The sequence below is a fragment of the Heterodontus francisci genome, chromosome 16 (assembly GCF_036365525.1).
Source record: "Heterodontus francisci isolate sHetFra1 chromosome 16, sHetFra1.hap1, whole genome shotgun sequence".
Taxonomy (NCBI): domain Eukaryota; kingdom Metazoa; phylum Chordata; class Chondrichthyes; order Heterodontiformes; family Heterodontidae; genus Heterodontus; species Heterodontus francisci.
Window position 1 is genome coordinate 50,398,371 of NC_090386.1, and position 12,390 is coordinate 50,410,760.

The 12,390-nt window shown below is 46.3% G+C and overlaps 1 protein-coding gene across 3 annotated transcripts in view; it reads left to right on the plus strand.

Moving 5' to 3' along the window:
* LOC137378086 (probable phospholipid-transporting ATPase IIA) overlaps positions 1-12,390 on the plus strand; it is a 212,727-nt gene that overhangs the window by 68,364 nt on the left and 131,973 nt on the right. For all 3 annotated transcript variants that reach the window (XM_068048164.1, XM_068048163.1, XM_068048165.1), the window contains exons 6-7: positions 2,081-2,132; positions 3,620-3,714. In XM_068048164.1, the coding sequence (XP_067904265.1) occupies positions 2,081-2,132; positions 3,620-3,714 (147 nt within the window). The remainder of the gene's footprint in view (positions 1-2,080; positions 2,133-3,619; positions 3,715-12,390) is intronic.

Consider the following 12,390-nt stretch of genomic DNA (forward strand, 5'->3'; position numbering starts at 1 on the left):
TGCTGCCACAGATATATTACCAGCAGCGGGCTGGCAGGCGGCTCAGCACCTCAGGAGGCCACCCAGTAAAACCTAGCAGCCTCCTTGTGGGGTGGGGGCTCTCCTGATAGGGCACCCTGTGCCCCACGAAGGGACCCCCCCCCACAGCATATGCCACCCGCATTGCAGCACACTACCCCACAACTGACCCCACCCTTGCCTCATGGGGCCCGGCTGGTTGTCCTCGATGAGGCCCCACACACTTACTTCTATTCTGGGGCCTCCTCCTCACCCTGGGTGCAGTCCCAGCAGTGGCCACCACTCCCGGTAGAGCTGCTGGGACTGAGAGCTGCCGGCCTGCTGATTGGCCAGCAGCTCTTGGAAGCGGGACTTCTTACCTCAGAGGAGCCGAGTCCCATCTGAGGCCAATCAAAGGCCTAGGCCACATAAAATCACTGCGTGGCTTCCAGGCCCAGTGGAGGCGGGCTCAACATTTTGGCCGGTGGGCGGGGTCTCCACCGCCATGTAAAACTCCGGCCTTAGTTTTGCTGTAAAAACAGTGAAAATGTTACACCCTGTTGAATGAGGTTTAATTGGATTTTTAACAGTGTATACATTTCATCATTACTGCTAAACAGCCTCACTGGCCCTGAAAGAGCAATTTTATATTTGTTGAATGGCAAATATCTCCATTTTAAGAAACATCCACCCTTACATTTTTTTAAAAGCTTATATAAATAATTTGGTCTTGAGAATCGTAAATACAGCATTAAAATTTTCAGATGACCACTTTTGGAGGGTAGTTAGTACTGACAAAGACTGTGACAAAATACAATAAGACAGGAACAAACTTGCAGAATGAGTGTGTAAATGGCAATTGAGTTCCATTATAGGCAGGTGTGAGATGTTGCATTCAAAAGCAGAGAAGTTATGTTAAACTTGTATAGAAACGTGGTTCAACCACATTTAGAGTACTGTGTAGTATTCTGGGCCTTCATGTTACAAAAGGGATATAGAAGCACTGGAGAAAGTGCAAAAAATGATTTACAAGGATGGTACCAGAACTAAGATGATACAATCATCAGGAAGGATTGAATGGGCTTTGGCTCTTTTCTCTCAAAAAGGGAAGGTTGAGAGGAGACCTGATAGAGGTCTTTAGAATTATGCGGGGGTTTCACAGGGTAGGTGTAGAGTAGCTATTTCCACTTGTGGAGAGTCCAAAACTAGGGGCCTTAAATATAGAATAGTTACTGATAAATCTAATAAAGAATTCAGAAGAAACTTCTTTCCTCAGTGAGTGGTGAGAATGTGGAACTCGCTATCACAGGGAGTGGTTGAGGTGAATAGCATAGATGCATTTAACGGAAAGCGATATATTTTACATGAGTGAGAAAGGAATAGAAGGACATTTTGAAGAAAAGTGGAGGAGGCTTATGTGGAGCATAAAAACTGGCTGGGCTAAATGAACTGTTTTTGTGCTGTTAAATTCTAGCCAACTTGTGTATAATAAGAAAATTGGGTATCAACAGAAAATGTAATTTTATATCAGAATCCTGATAAACATGTATATAACCGTTTAAAGATCTTGATCGTCTGGAGCACTTCTTTAGACACTTAACAAGAAGTTAAAAAAAAAATGAAACCTCCCTGATATTCATGCCAATTTTACTGGTTTGCGTTGTCCATATATGGGTCAGTGTTGTATGCACCCATACTTATACCAGGGAAAAAAGAATTATCACCCTTATGTTGACATAGTTCTCCTAAACTGCTATGAATTCTGCTTCCGGGAATGTGGTTGGTGTCCATCGTCTCAATTTTTCAACATTTATTTTTCTTTTCAAACACATTGGACTAGGAACCAGAGGGAACAGGAGACTACAGGGAGTGTGTGCTGTGCTTGCGGCACACTCACAAATAATGTCTTTAGAAAGTCTTATGTCGGCAGTAGAAACAAAATCAGCATTCCATCTCGTGCCATCAGCTGGTACTAATGCTCGTGCCTGTTTCTGCTCACACTCACTCACTCTTTTCTCTCATGCTTCCAACTGGTTTCCCTGTTTACTTCAGTAACTTGTTTTCTGATTTTCATTTTCTATAGAATCAGCGGGTGCCTGCTGACATGATCTTCCTCCGAACATCAGACAAAAGTGGTAAGTGTCGTGCTCAGTAATTCATTTCAAGTTTAAGGAGGCACCCTCTCAATTGCCTCCCACTTCAGTATTGTTTGGTATGACAGAGCTGCTTTCTTTAAATATCCAGTTGGTCACATTTCTGATACTGAGCAGGCTCTGACAGTAACGGTGTCCTGTTCTGCTCCACAGACAATCCATTCTGTTTATATAAGTAATCAGTCAATACAATCAATTGCAACCTTGGTAATGGTGTTTAAACTCTCCCATTTTTTGAAAAAAAGTGCAATTCTTTGCTTTTATAATCATTGTATTTTTAATACATTTTCCTTGTTTGATGTGGCTATATAATTTTCAATGGCTAAGTGTTAAAGAACAGTGTTACAAGTGAACAGTGACCAGTGTGGCAGAGAGCTGCTGTATATGGGCTTTTAAAAGAAAAACAAAGGAGATCCCCTGCCCCACCTTGGCAGTAGGTCATTGAGTTGATTCAGAATATTTGAGGCATTTAGACCCAGGAAGGTCCCAGATAATAGCAGGCTTGCAGAAGTTTGGGCTCTTAGCACTTTCAACTCCAGTGAGCAAGATCAGCTGTCATTGTAACAACTGATCTATTGGCTGATTTTCCAACTCAAAGCTGCGCTTATGACTCCTGGTCCCACAGAACCAAAACAGCTGGCCAAAAATGTTCCTCATCAGCAGCCATGACCACCCCCCGACCCGGCCAGCTGCAGAACTGAGTGCCAAAAACAGCATGTCCTGACCTCAAGTGATCCTAACAGCAGCCTTCACGGCACTGACCTCAATTCAGCTTCCCTATTCAAAGTCAGGAGGAAGACAACCAGTTTAAATGCTCTGCTGTGTGAAATGCCTGTTAAACAATTGGTGGTATAGTTAATGAAGAATTGTTTGGCTTTATTAGAGTCTGGCTCTGAAACATAACATGGCCACAGACAGTACTGCCCTTGTAATGCTGCCCATTATTGTAAATTGGCCTTGTTAATTGAACCTCAGCAGTGGAGATAGCTGAGGCAATTCTAGTTTTAAATTGGATCTTCTAAAAACTCCTGAACACTTCTGAAGGGGTTGCAGTGGCCAATAGGGGGAGGGATATATTGACTAGTTTGTGGGAAGGGGGACATTTAGATTTAATGTCAATAGTTGGCATTGATGTAAGACCTGTGTCTTGGGTGGGTCTGGGTTATGTTGGCACCAATTCTGAAAGCTACAAACTATGGTTTAAAAGTGGAAGTTGAATAACTCAGCTAATTGTTAAGTTTTTTGGAATGCTGATTTGGAAAACTAAGAAATCCATCAGTACTCTGCTGGTCAACCCACAGTAATTGGAGCTGTGCAGTTTCAACTTGTTTTTGCATTCTCCCAGTGAACTTGGATGATGACAACAGCCACTTGCTGTACTTTCTGTCTTCTTAGTGATGGTGTTAATGTATCAGTATTCTCTGCGCCGCAGTTTGTACATGTGTGACTGTCTCCCTTCTGTTTTCCAGGTTCCTGTTTTATCCGTACCGATCAGCTGGATGGTGAGACTGATTGGAAGATGCGTTTGCCTGTTGGCTGTACTCAGAGATTACCCATAGCAGCAGTAAGTATTGCAGAAACAACTGAGAGTGGCTTGGAAAATATTGATCTGGGAGATGGTCTACAGATTTCCACCTCTTGTCTCCTAGAATTGCCATTTTTCTCTGAGTTGCTCTCCATTCTCAAACACAAATAATATCACAGCAGCTTTGTTCTTTCAATTTTTAAAAAATTTATTCATGGGATGTGGATGTTGCTGGCTAGGCCAGCATTTATTGTCCATTGCTAACTGCCTTTGAGAAGGTGGTGATGAGCTGCCTTCTTGAACCGCTGCAGTTCTTAGGGTGTAGGTACATCAACACTGCTGTTAGGAAGGGATTTCCAGGATTTTGACCCAGCAAGAGTGAAGGAACGGCGATATAGTTCCAAGTCAGGATGATGTGTGGCTTGGAGGGAAACTTGCGGGTGGTGGTGTTCCCATGCATCTGCTGCTCTTGTCCTTCTAGGTGGTAGAGGTCATGGGTTTGGCAGGTGCTGTTGAAGGAGTCTAGGTGAGTTGCTGCAGTGCATCTTGTACATTGTACACACTGTTGCCACTGTGCGTCGATGGTGGAGGGAGTGAATGTTGAGGGTGGTGGATGGGATGCTAATCAAGCGAGCTGCTTTGTCCTGGATGGTGTCGAGCTTCTTGAGTGTTGTTGGAGCTGCACCCATCCAGGCAAGTGGAGAGTATTCCATCACACTCCTGACTTGTGCCTTGTAGATAGTGGACAGGCTTTGGGGAGACAGGAGGTGAGTTACTCGCTGCAAAATTCACAGTCTCTGATCTGCTCTTGCAGCCGCAGCAATTATGTGGCTGGTTCAGTTTCTGGTCACTGGTAACCCCCAGGATGTTGATAGTGGGGGATTGAGCGATGGTAATGCCATTGAACGTCAAGGGGAGATAGGTGGATTCTCCATTGTTTAAGATGGTCATTGCCAGGCACTTGTGTGACATGAATGTTACTTGCCACTTATCACCTAAATGTTGTCCACGTCTTGCTGCGTATGAACATAGGTTGCTTCAGTATCTGAGGAGTCGCGAATGGTTCTAAACATTGTGCAATCATCAGTGAACATCACTTCTGACCCTATGATGAAGGGAAGGTCATTGGTGAAGCAGCTGAAGATGTTTGGGCCCAGGACACTACATTGAGGAACTCATGCAGTGATGTCCTGGGACTGAGATGATTGACCTCCAACAACCACAACCATCTTCCTTTGTGCTAGGTGTGATTCCAACCAGCGGAGATTTTTCCCCCTGATTCCCATTGACTCTGGTTTTGCTAGGGCTCCTTGATGTCATACTTGGTCAAATGCTACCTTGATGTCAAGGGCAGTCACTCTCACCTCACCTCTGGAGTTCAGTTCTTTTGTCCATGTTTGGACCAAGGCTGTGATGAGGTCAGGAGCTGAGTGGCCCTGGCGGAACCCAAACTGAGCGTCAGTGAGCAGGTAATTGTGGGCAAGTGCCGCTTGATAGCACTGTCAACGACCCTTTCCATCACTTTGCTGATGATCGAGAGTAGTCTGATAGGGCAGTAATTGGCCGGGTCGGATTTTTTGTGCGCAGGACATACTTGGGCAATTTTCCACATTATCGGGTAGAGGCCAATGTTGTAGCTGTACTGGAACAGCTTTGATAGGGGCAGGGCTAGTTCTGGAATGTAATGTTGTCTTTATTTTACTGACAGTGCCGCATTGAGATTTTTGCCATGTTGGTGTCAAACAAGCCATATGACTAGGTATTAGAGCAAGTGAGAATGACAGCAGAATGGAAGAAGGCTGTCACATTGGCAGCAGTACAGCCACTGTTGATATAAAGCTCCCTTTATAAATTGGCCATTTTACAACTTCTTAAAAATAATTTTGCAAGCATAGCAGGGAGCCTTTCAATTTCCGCGAAAAAGAACCGTTTACTTCACTCCATTCCTGATGGATTAACAATACTGAGAAGTTGAACTTGCATAAGCATGGGTTGATCATCAGCCTCTGCTGAGTTAACTGACCTCAGCTCGGGCAGCTGGAAGTGTGCCACCATTAGCCTGAGTAAGGGACAGGAAACTCAGGAAGAGTGTTCTTTATTAATGCCCAGTGACCTCTTCTTGAAGAGTGTGTGTGTGCATGGGGTTGGGGGGGGGGAAGGCCAACATTGGGTGCAGCTGTGATGCTGCCCATAGTAGTCACTCACTCATGCATGAGTATTGGCTGCTTTGAGGAGGTATCAGAGTGTGATCAATGCTCATTGAACCCTATCCCAGCATGGAGATCAGTACCCCTTGATCAACTACAATAACAACAATAAGCCAGTGAGCGACACATTAGAGGATGATGAAACACGGTTAAAGTGGTGGGTTTTAAGAAGGGCCTTACAAGGAGGCGATGGAGGGTCTTGGGAATAAAATTCCCGAGTGTGGGGCCTAGGCATTTGAGGCACTAGTTGAGGGGAGGAAGGATGCCCTGAAAGAGACCCGAGTCAGAGGAACAGAGTTCTGGAGGATTGTATGGCTAAGAGGGGGAAGGGCAAGTTTGTGGAAGAATTTAAATATGAAGATGAGAATTTTAAATTTGAGGCAGGGAACCAGTATATAACAGAAAGGATAGGAATAATGGGCGAGTGGAACTTGGTGTGGGATAGAATAGGAGCAGTAGAATTTTGGATGAGTTGAAGTTTACGGAGGGTAGGAGGTCAGCCAAAAGACTGTTGAAATGGTCGAGTCTCGAGATGGAAAGGCATGAATGAGAATTTCAACAACATATTGGCTTAGGCGGGGCAGAGATGAACGATGTTGCAGAGGTGAAAGTAGGCTTCTTTATGATGGAGAGAATATGGAATTGGAAGCTCAACTTAGGAGCAAATAGAGTGCCAAGTTCCAAACTGTATGGTTCAAACTGAGAGTGCCAGAGAGGCGGATGGCATCAGTGGGACGAGTGCAAAGTTTGTGACAGGGTCTGAAGTTGATAGTTCTGGTCTTTTCAGTGTTTAACTGACAACTTGCAGTTTATGTGAGACCAGGGACTGAATTTTGGGGCCCCACTGAGGTCAGGCGCAGAGGCAGATGGGGCTCAAAAATACCAGTGCCGGCCGGTGTGCGGGTTTTGCGATGCTGTTCCTGGTGCCGGCAATGTTCACCGGGGTTGAGGTGTTGGGGGATGTGGGGAGAACAGCGATCCCACCCAATCCTGATTTAAGGCCAATTAAGGTGCTTGAAGAGCTCATTAAGGTCGGGAGTTGAGCATTTCACGGGGGTGCACAGGCTGCAAGCACTGTCTGCAGCAGATCAGGTGAAGGGAGAGGGGAACAGAGTGGGGAGCCCAATGGAATTACTCCGGAGCCATAGAAGTTGCACTGTGCAGTGGGGGACTTGACCATTGGGAGACAGGTGCCCCTGGCGCTGCGCAGGTGGAGTGGGGGTGGGGGGGGGAAGAGAGTGGGCAGTCAGCACTCGGGTGATGGAGGGGGTCATCACCCTCCTGGCATCGCGGGGGCAGGAGAGCAGGGAGAAAGGCATCCAAGGCCAACTATGCAACCAGCTGAGCACAAAGAAGGAAAGCAACTGACAATGGAGGCACAACTCTCAGATTTTGGGTCAAGTGGTGATAAGGCGCAACACCCTCCGATGGAAGGGCGGAGCCCTGGGCATCAGGAGGCCAGAAGAGAGGGATGAGCAGCAGGAAGAACACGAAGGCCAGACCCTCGATCTAGGATCTACTGCCAAAGAAGGAGCTACCTGGAGATGACAGACCCAGTGCCAGAGGAGACGGATGGTCACAGACATGTGTGCCCTTGTCATTGAGACCTCACACCTCGCAGCACTGGTCGTCATGCCCTGCCAGTAGCCATCAAAGTCACTGTGACCTTGAACGTCTTTGCCTCTGGCTCTTTCCAAGGATCTGTAGCAGACCATGGTGGCATCTCGAAAACGGCAACACATCACTGCATCCTGTAGATCACTGATGTCCTATATGCCAGAGCTGGTCAATACATTAATTTCATGGCAGATGAGGATTCACAGGGACAGAAGGCAGTGGGTTTTGCTGCCATCGTTTGATTCTCCCAGGTGCAGGGCATCATCGATTGCATCCATGTGGCCATGAAGGTACCCAGTAACTGGCCAGTGAGATCCATCAACAGGAAGGGCTTCCACTCCCTCAACGTTACATTGGTCTGCGACCATGACAAAAGCTTTGTCCATGTCTACACGCACTTTCCCGGCAGCTGTCATGACTCCTTCATTTTTCGGCAGTCCAGTCTGCCGCAGATCTTTACTCCAACCCCCAAACTATGTGAATGGAGATCCGAGAGAACAAGGGATATCATTTGAAGAGGTAGCTACTCACCCCTCTAAGAGAGCCCAAGACAGTGGCACAGAGGCAATAAAACTGAAGCTATCTGCTCACTAGGGCAGCCATTGAGCAGGCCATCGGACTTCTGAAAATGTGCTTCCGGTGCCTGGGCCAGTCGGATGGCGCCCTACAACACGTTCCTGCAAGGCTCTCGGTCATTGTGATGGTCTGCTGCGCTCTCCATAACGTGGCCCTTCAGAGAGGTGTGAGCCTTGAGGACAGTGAGACCCTGGAACAAAATAGCTCATCGGGGGAAGAGGAGAGGCATGGGGTAGAAGAAGAGGAGGAAGTGGAGGCGGAGGAGGAGGATGCAGAATACCGAGGTGCCTGGCTGGAAACCTATAGGCTCTGGAAGGGTTCCTGCAGACTGGAAAGTAGCATGTGTAACCCCATTATTTAAGAAGGGAGCGAAAGAGAAAACGGAGAACTACAGACCTATTAGTTTGACATCAGTAGTATGGAAAATGTTAGAATCTATTGTAAAGGATGAGATAACTGGACACTTGGAAAATAATGATATGATTGTGCAGAGTCAGCATGGATTTGTGAAAGGGAAATCACGTTTGACAAACCTGTTGGAGTTTTTTGAGGATGTTACTTGTAGCATAGATAAAAGAGAGCGAGTGGATGTAGTGTATTTGGATTTTCAGAAGGCTTTTGATGAGGTCCCACACAGGAGCTTAGTAAACAAAATGAGAGCACATGGGATTGGGGTTAATGTGCTGCAATGGATTGATAATTGGTTAACAGACAGAAAGCAGGGAGTAGGAATAAATAGGTCATTCCCAGGATAGCAGGCTGTTACTAGTGGGGTACCGCAGGGATCAGTGCTTGGGCCACAGCTGTTCAGAATCTATATAAATGATTTGGTTGTGGGGACAAATTGTAATATTTCCAAATTTGCTGATGACACAAAACTAGGTGAGAATGTAACTTGAGGAGGATGCAAGGAGGCTTCAAGGGGATTTGGACAGGCTAAGTGAATGGCAAGAACATGGCAGATGGAATATAATGTGAATAAGAGTGAAATGATCCATTTTGGTAGAAAAAACAGAAAGACAGAGTATTTCTTAAATGGTGAGAGGTTGAGAAGTGTTGATGTCCAAAGCGACCTGGGTGTCCTTGTTCATGAGTCACTAAAAGCTAGTATGCAGGTGCAGCAAGCAATTAGGAAGGCAAATGGTATTTTGGCCTTCATTGCAAGGGGATTTGAACACAGGAGTAAAGATATCTTGCTGCAATTGTATAGAGCCTTGGTGAGACCGCAGCTGGAGTACTGTGTACAGTTTTGGTCTCCTTATCTAAGAAAGGATATACTTGCTATAGTGGGAGTGCAACAGAGGTTCACCAGACTAATCCCTGGGGTGGCGGGATTGTCTTATGAGGAGTGATTTCAGAAACTGGGCCTGTATTCTTTAGAGTTTTGAAGAATGAGAGGTGATCTCATCGAAACTTAAAATTCTTACAGGGAATGTCAGGGTAGATGTGGATAGGATGTTTCCTCTGGCTGGTGAGTCTAGAACAATGGGACACAGTCTCACAATAAGAGGCAGGCCCTTTAAGACTGAGATGAGGAGGAATTTCTTTACTTAGAGAGTGGTGAATGTGTGGAATTCTGTACCCCAGCGGGCTGTGGAAGCTCAATCACTGAGCATGTTCAAGACAGAAATCGATGGATTTCTGGATACTAATGACATCCAGCGATATGGGATAGTGGGGAAAAATGGTCTACATGGACTTCAGTAAGGCTTTTGATGAGGTCCTGCATGGGAGATTTATTTATTTATTTAGAGATACAGCACTGAAACAGGCTTTTCGGCCCACCAAGTCTGTGCTGGCCATCAACCACCCATTTATACTAATCCTGGTGGATCTCTCTGCTCGAAAACCACACTGTGCCTCAGGGTAGACATGCTCAGCCAGCTTCTGGAGCCGGTTTAAAATGACTCGAGCGAAGTCTTTCCCCACTATGCTAAGCAGGGAGATTCCACAGTAGTTGTTGCAGTCACCGCGGTCACCCTTGTTCTTATAGAAGGTGATGATATTGGCATCGCGCATGTCCTGTGGTATTGCTCCCTCATCCCAGCACAGGCAAAACAGTTCGTGGAGTGCTGATAGTATAGCAGGCTTGGCACTCTTGATTATTTCAGGGGTTACGCCGTCCTTCCCAGGGGCTTTTCCACTGGCTAGACAAACAATGGCATCACTGAGTTCCGATTTTGTTGGCTGTTCGTCCAGCTCATCCATGACTGGCAGAGATGGGGCTGCATTGAGGGCGGTCTCAGTGACAGCATTTTCCCTGGAATACAGTTCTAGATAGTGCTCCACCCAGTGGTCCATTTGCTTGAGTTGGTCAGTGATCGTGTCCCCTAATTTAGACTTGAGGGGGGCGATCTTCCTGATAGTTGGCTGCACAGAAGTATGATCAGACAAAAATGGACACCAAGGTGAGATATTAGGCAGAGTGACCAAATTTTTGGCTAAAGAGATGGGTCCTAAAAGGGTGAATGGAGGTGAAAGAAGGGGGGCTTTAGGGAGGAAATATTCCACAAGTGTTGGGACTCGGGTCTGTGCCTGCAATTTCCGCCAGTGATAGGTCTGTACGTCATTTGTTAAGAAGATAAGAGCCCATGGGATCCAGGGCAATTTGGCAAATTGGATCCAAAATTGACTTAGTGGCAGAATCAGAGGTTGATGGTCGAGGGTTGTTTTTGCGATTGGAAGCCTGTAATCCGTGGTGTACCGCAGGGATTGGTGCTGGGTCCCTTGCTGTTTATAGTGTACATTAATGATTTAGACCTGAATATAGGAGGTATGATAAGTACGTTTGCAGATGACACAAAAATTGGTGGTGTCATAAATAGTGAGGAGGAAAGCCTTAGATTACAGGATGATATAGATGGGCAGAGCAGTGGCAAATGGAATTTAATCCTGAGAAGTGTGAGGTGATGCATTTTGGGAGGACTAACAAGGCAAGGGAATATACAATGGATGGTAGGACCCTAGGAAGTATAGAGGGTCAGAGGGACCTTGGTGTACTTGTCCATAGATCACTGAAGGCAGCAGCACAGGTAGATGAGGTGGTTAGGAAGGCATATGGGATACTTGCCTTTATTAGCCGAGGCATAGAATATAAGAGCACGGAGGTTATGCTGGAGCTGTATAAAATGATAGTTAGGCCACAGCTGGAGTACTGTGCACAGTTCTGGTCGCCACGCTGTAGGAAGGATGTGATTGCACTGGAGAGGGTGCAGAGGAGATTCACCAGGATGTTGCATGGGCTGGAGCATTTCAGCTATGAAGAGAGACTGGATAGATTAGGGTTGTTTTCTTTAGAGCAGAGAAGGCTCAGGGAAGACCTGATAGAGGTATACAAAATTATGAGGGGCATAGATAGGTTAGATAGGAAGAATCTTTTTCCATTAGGGGAGGGATCAATAACCAGGGGGCATAGATTTAAGGTAAGGGACAGGGAGGTTCAGAGGGGATTTGAGGAAAACATTTTTCACCCAGAAGGTGGTTGGAATCTGGAACACACTGCCTGAAGGGATGGTAGAGGCAGGAACCCTCACAACATTTAAGAAGTATTTAGATGAACACTTGAAATGCCATAGCATACAAGGCTATGGGCTAAGTGCTGGAAAATGGGATTAGAATAGTTAGGTGCTTGATGCATGGCGTGGACACAACGGGCTGAAGGGCCTGTTTCTGTGCTGTATAACTCTATTACTGTATGGTGTAGAGGTAGGTGATCAGCCATGATCTGTTTGAATGGCGGAGCAGTCTTGACGGGCTGAATGGCCTACTCCTGCTCCTATTTCCTATGATCCTATGATCTACAGGGAAGTGGCCGGGCATGGGGCAGGGGGGAAGGTCTCATCAGGATCCCATGAATGTCCGGTATCTTCTGATACAGGAACGTTTCAACTAAGTCCCTCTGCCCAAGATGAAGGGAATGGGATGCTAATCAGTGAGGTGCTTGTGCTAACACATCCATTGAAGACACAGCCTGGAACATTTAAAATCTGACTGCCAGTGAAGGATGCTCATGTGCCCAGAGCATTTGCCCTAACTTTGTACGAACCCTTGATCTCCTTCACCACCTCAACACTTTTCTTGTCATGGTAGTAATAAAAGGAGCCTCATGTGTGCTTTGAAGTGTCATTATTTATAAAATAAGAAAGGGAGACAGTGCACAGAGACAGTAAGCATACACCCCAGTGACATACTCCGTGCTCTGTGTGACGTGGTGGCCTTGACACAGCCACTCCTAGGCGGTGTTTCCCTTGTGGCCTCGGATGAGGTGGAGGCAGTCTGCTCACTTGCGTCTGCCTGCATCATGGAGGTGCCTGTG